The sequence below is a fragment of the Carcharodon carcharias genome, assembly GCF_017639515.1.
Source record: "Carcharodon carcharias isolate sCarCar2 chromosome 21 unlocalized genomic scaffold, sCarCar2.pri SUPER_21_unloc_5, whole genome shotgun sequence".
Taxonomy (NCBI): domain Eukaryota; kingdom Metazoa; phylum Chordata; class Chondrichthyes; order Lamniformes; family Lamnidae; genus Carcharodon; species Carcharodon carcharias.
The window spans coordinates 86,623-92,622 of record NW_024470579.1 but is presented as its reverse complement, the minus strand read 5'-3'; the positions used below and the strand labels follow the sequence as shown (position 1 = coordinate 92,622).

Below are 6,000 nucleotides of genomic sequence, written 5' to 3'. Positions count from 1 at the left end.
AAGAATAAATGTCAAAACTTTTCCACTAAAATGTGATAATTATCATCTCAGATTCATCCTCCCCACCTGCCGATCATCTCACACAATCTAAATTATTGAAATGTCGTAAATACATCTGGTTCGAACAAAAGTTCAGGCATGGACTTTAAAGATTCTCCAGTTCTCTGTTCACCTGCATCCACCTTGTGGATATTTTCTAACTGATTCTGGACCTTCTTCAACTTAATTTGTCCTTTCTGACCCTCTTTAGAAATCCTGCTGAGGATATACTAGTAATCCCGGTCACACTCTTCACCAATCCCCAGGATATCTCTCACCCCCGGCCCGCCTGTTTTCTCTGTTGGACTATCAGTCGCTCCGTATAATATGTCAACGCCATTGTATACTCCTGGCTTCACTTGGGAAATTCTCCATTCATGTTTAACTAAGTCTGTTGCTTCTTAAGCCTATGATCTTGACGACTGTGATCCCACTCCTAACACCACTTGTAAGATTTAGGTTCGGGAGTTGCAGATTACTCGAAAAGGAGATCGAGCTCAGAAATGATTTTAAAGTAGTTTATTGAGAAGTAACAGTTTAAACATGATGCGTAAAATAGACAGGTAAACACATGACCCATGACAGGTGAGAACGGTTTACTGGTCCCGGAGGACAAACAGACAGATTACGCAGAGTGATGCTGGTGGTGACAGTCTCCTCTGAACGGTTAACTGGTGTGAGCCAGAGTATGGGTATTGGGCTGAAGCCAGTGTGGATCACGTCGATATCTCCGTGCTCTCGAGAGCCTGTTTTAACCTTTACACAGGCAGTTGGTTTATGTATGGGTCATGCCAGGGTTAGAAATGTCTTGTTTCAGGGCCTGTGCTAGAGATATGTCCTTGGCAGAGATAACAGGCCTGTCCTGTGTTTGTCAGCCAGCAAGCTGCTATGGAAGCTTTCTTCATAAGAGAGAGTGAGCTATTCTTATAATATTCCCTAAATTTCCAAAGCTTTCATAGGAATATTAGACAGCGATTTCTTACAGTCCGTTACTTGGATTGAACTTGTCTCCATTCTCGTGCTGAGAGGATTTCAGTACCAGACGGGAGGGGTAACATTTGGAAACTCTCGATTCTCCACCAATTCCCATTCCCCTTCTTTCTGGTGGATAATGGAGGTGTCACTGTGAGTAATGTACAAGTCAGTAAGAATTGGCAGCAAGGACTAATCAGCACTTGCTAATTGGAGATGTTAATATGGAACCTCTCAGATACTGAATTGTTGAGTTCATACCAAAGATCAATTTAAGATTGAAGTAAAAGTTCAGAATCTTTTTGTAAACTAATTTCTGATGAGAGTTCCTGAATTATGGAGAAAGATCAGAGACAGCGGTTCTTAAAGGGTCACTGCAGCCCCAAGAACACAGATCCAGAATATTAAACTAAAGCCCAGTTACAGGGATTACTAACATCAGCAGAAACAAACCCCAACTGTCAAACTGAACATGGTTCAGACCTGGATGTGGTTAAAAGCAGCAATCAAAGGAGAATCCAATCCCTGCAGTCACTTGTGAACTCGCTGGTGCATCAGCAGGTGAGATGAGTGAATGAATCCCTTCTCACACTTGCAGCAGGTGAACCGCCTCTCCCTAGAGTGAACCCTCTGGTGCGTCATTAGGTTGGATGACTGAGTGAATTTCTTCCCACAGCTAAGCATCTGCATGGTCTCCAGTGTGAACCCGCTGGTGTCTCAGCAGGTTGGAAGAAGACGTGAATCTCTTTCCACAGGAAGTACAACTGAATGGCCTCTCCCCAGTGTGAATTCGTTGATGCTTCAGCAGGTCAGAGGACCCAGTGAATCCTTTCCCACATACAGGGCAAGTGAAAGGTCTCTCCCCAGTGTGAACTCGCTGGTGCCTCAGCAGGTCAGATGGCTGAATAAATCCCTTCCCACACTCGGAACAGGTGAATGGCCTCTCCCCTGTGTGAACTAGCCAGTGTGTTAGCAGTTGGGATGACCGAAAGAATCCCTTCCCACAATCAGAGCAGGTGAACAGCCTCTCCCCAGTGTGAACTCGCTGGTGTCTCAGCATGTCAGATGATTGAATGAATCTCTTCCCGCACTCGGAGCAGGAGAACGGCCTCTCCCCAGTGTGAACTCGCTGGTGTGTTAGCAGTTCAGATGATCGTGTGAATCCCTTCCCACACTCGGAGCAGGTGAACGGCCTCTCCCCAGTGTGACTGCGTCGATGGTTTTCCAGCCGGGATGGGTAATTGAATCCCTTTCCACAGTCCCCACATTTCCACAGTTTCTCCATTGTGTGGGTGCCCTTGAGTCTCTGCAGGATAGATGATCAGTGGAAGCCATATCCACACACAATACACATGTACAGTTTCTTCCCACTTGAATAGTGCAATGCTTTTTTCAGGCTGTGTAACTGGTTAAAGCTTTTTCCACAGTCAGTTCACTGGAACACTCTCACTCGGGTGTGCGTGTGTGTGTCACAGTGCTTTTCCAGTCACACTGATGTTTGAAATCCTTTCCCACAGGCAGAACAGACAAACATTTCTCCTTCCACTTTCCAAAATGATGGCATTCACGTCCTGGTGAATTGAGTGACTCTGTCAGATCTTGATGTGATGTTTTGGTTTGAGTTTTCTCTCTGCAAATCCAGCCCTTCTAATACCCTGTAAAAGGGGATTACAAAAGTCAACACCGTAAGAACAGGATAGAAATTCAGAGCAGACAATCCCAGTTTCTACGGAACATTTTTTCCTCTCTTGTTCGCCCAGAGCTGCAAATCCCCATCTCATGCACTCACCCTCCCCTCTGTGCTAAAATTCAAATAAAATGTTGGACAATTCTTTCTGTTCCTTTTTAACAAATTTGTACAACTAGAGATAACAATATGTTATCATCCACGTTCTACCTGCTGTAAAGTTGAAGCCACCCCAAAGTCTGCTGGCCCTGTCTTCATTCACAGCAAGTCCCCTTCACCTATCACCCCTGTGCTCCCTCATGTGCATTTGACTCCAAGTCAAATAACATCTTGATTTTAAAATCACCATCCTTGTTTTCAAATCCCTCCAAGGCCTCATCCCTCACTATCTCTGCAGTCCCCTCCAGACCCTTCGGGATATCTGTGCTGCTCAAATTCCAGCTTCTTGCGGATTCATAATTGTAATTGCTCCACGAATGGTGACTATGCTTTCAATTACTTCAGCCCCAAGCTCTCGAATTCCCTCCTTACACTTCTCTGTCTCTCTATCTCCTTAACCTCCTTTAAGATATTCTTTAAAACCTACCTCTTTACCCAAGCTTTTGATCACCTGTCATAATATCTCAGTGTCTGGTATCACATTTTGTTTTATAGGTCGACTGTGAAGATCACTTGGATGATTCATGATGCTAAGTGCACTATACAAGTAGAAGTTGTTGTTTCTGACTGCATCCCTGACCTCCTGTTTTAGAGCGACACCAAGATCTATCTCTGATTTACTGTCCCATCGGTCACGTTTCTCTCCTGTTCACTGGGACCCTGAAGCCCCACCCCCCATCTGTTGCGTCATCAAGATGGCCACAGAAAAAGCAAAAAGCCCCGGAGTTGCAAACGTTGGAGCTGCAGCTTCTTTTTGGGATTTGCCGCCTTCCCAGAGATCAGGATCCTCATTGATTTGAACCCAAATTATTGTACTGTGTTCCCACATCGTGACCAATAGAGCGAGGGGGCGTGACTGGAGAATTGAGACGGGCGGCAGTCCTTCAACCAATCAGTGAGTGAGGGGGCGGAGCGTATCCAGGCTCTCCCTGATTGGCTCCTTGGCAAAGGAAATCCGCGCATGCGTCCTGCCGCACACTGCCTCTTGTAAAGATGGCGGCCGTTAACCGGGGTCTCCGATCGGGAGAAAATCCACAGCTGGGGCACCGGGCGGGAAAAATCAGGGCAGCTGGCTCCTAATTTGTGGCTTACGGCCCACACTGTGTGCTTATGAGGCCTTCCTACCCGCTCATTTCATCCATCGCTCCCTTTCCGACACCCAATAAACTTACCGGCTGCAGAGAGAAACAAACAGCTGCACATCGCCATCACCCGCACTGCGCATGCGCTGAATATTGCGCATGCTCCAAACATTGGGTTGAACTGCACATGCGCACTGCTCCCCTGTGCTGTGGACCGGGGACAGTCTCCACCGATTGGAATAAAAACAAAAAACTGCGGATGCTGGAAATCCAAAACAAAAACAGAATTACCTGGAAAAACTCAGCAGGTCTGGCAGCATCGGCGGAGAAGAAAAGAGTTGACGTTTCGAGTCCTCATGACCCTTCGACAGAACTAGGTGAATCCAAGGAAGGAGTGAAATATAAGCTGGTTTAAGGTGGTGGTGGGGGGGTTGGGTGGGGTGAGAGAAGTGGAGGGGGGAGGTGTGGTTGTAGGCAAAAGCAGTGATAGAAGCAGATCATCAAAAGATGTCACAGACGGCAGAACAAAATAACGCATAGGTGTCGAAGTTGGTGATATCTAAACGAATGTGCTAATTAAGAATGGATGGTAGGGCACTCAAGGTTTGGCTCTAGTGGGGGTGGGGAGAGCATAAAAGATTTAAAAATATTTAAACATTCCTTATTCCAATCCTACTCCGGCCCCCTTCCACAACTCTTTCTCATTTCGAGTGCTCATGAGTTCTGTTGAAGGGTCATGAGGACTCGAAACTTCAACTTTGTTCTTCTCCGCCGATGCTGCCAAACCTGCTGAGTTTTTCCAGGATGCAAACTTTCGGGTTGAAAGTCCAGCCGGTGAGAAAGTGCCGAGTACAGGAGAGGAATGGAGCCGGAGGGTGGACTGGGAGAGTTCACAAACACCCGGTGTAGGACTCCACACCCAGATTAGAAACTCTGCAGAAGAGTCATATGGACTCGAAACATTAACTCTGTCTTTCTCTGCACAGATGCTGAGGGACCTGCTGAGTTTTACCAGCATTTTTTTGTTTTTGTTTCAGATTTCCAGCATCCGCAGTATTTTGCCTTTATCTTAGAAACTCCCAGAGCCGAGTTTACACCGAGTGTTTGGAAACTCCTTCTACAGGGGGTCAGAAGGGGAGGATTTACACACAGCAAACTCAAACCAAGAGATATGTTTGTCTCTTCTCAATTTCTATCCTGGACTGACCTGGACTATCCTGAAACAGTGAATTCACACTGGGGAGAGGCTGTTCAATTGCTCAGTGTGGTAAGAGGTTCAGGACATCATTCCACCTGTTGAGATACCAGCACATTCACACTGACGAGAGATTTTGTAATGCTCAGAGTGTTATAAGTGCTTTCAAAGGTGTGGGGAATTGATGTCTCATCGTTGTGCCCACACTGACCAGAGACCATTCAGATGTTCTCACTGTGGGACTGGGTTCAGGCAGTCAAGGGACCTTATTCAACAAGTGCAGTTACACTCGGGAGATACCATTCACCTGCTCTAAGTGTGGAAAGATATTCACTCAGTTGTCCCATCTGCAGATATACCAGTGAGTTCACACTGATGAGGCCTTTTAAATGCCCAAATTGCAGGAAGTGCTAGAAATGTTCCAGGGAACTGATTTCCCATCAATGTGTTTGTACTGATGAAAGGCCATTAAGGTGCTTTCACTGTGGGTCTGGGTTCAGGCAATCATCTGACCTCACTGTACACCAGTGAATTCACAATGGGGAGAGGCTGTTCTCATGCTCTAAGTGTGGGAACGGATTTTGTTGTTCACTACATTGCAGAGACACCAACCAGTTCACAAATATAAAGGCAAAATACTGCAGAAGCTGGAAATCTGAAACAAAAACAAAATGTGGAAAGATTCAGCAGGTCTGGCAGCATCTGTGAACAGAGAAACAAAGTTAAACATTTCGAGTCTGTATGGACTCGTCTTCAGAAAAGTCACATGGACTCAAAACATTAACTCAAGTTGACAAGTAACTACAGTGAATGGATTTTGCTGTTAATCACATTTGGGACTGAACCATGTTCAATGGTCTGTTTCT

General features: G+C 45.9%; 1 protein-coding gene across 1 annotated transcript; it reads right to left on the bottom strand.

Annotated features, from left to right (window-relative positions):
• Positions 1 to 547: 547 nt before the first annotated feature.
• On the bottom strand, positions 548 to 4,067 carry LOC121273461 (zinc finger protein 239-like). Its single transcript, XM_041180625.1, has 2 exons — positions 4,030 to 4,067; positions 548 to 2,666 (listed from the first exon to the last, which is right to left on the bottom strand). The coding sequence occupies exon 2, from the start codon at positions 2,294 to 2,296 to the stop codon at positions 1,688 to 1,690; it is 609 nt and encodes a 202-aa protein (XP_041036559.1). The 5' UTR covers positions 2,297 to 2,666; positions 4,030 to 4,067; the 3' UTR covers positions 548 to 1,687.
• Positions 4,068 to 6,000: the final 1,933 nt, after the last annotated feature.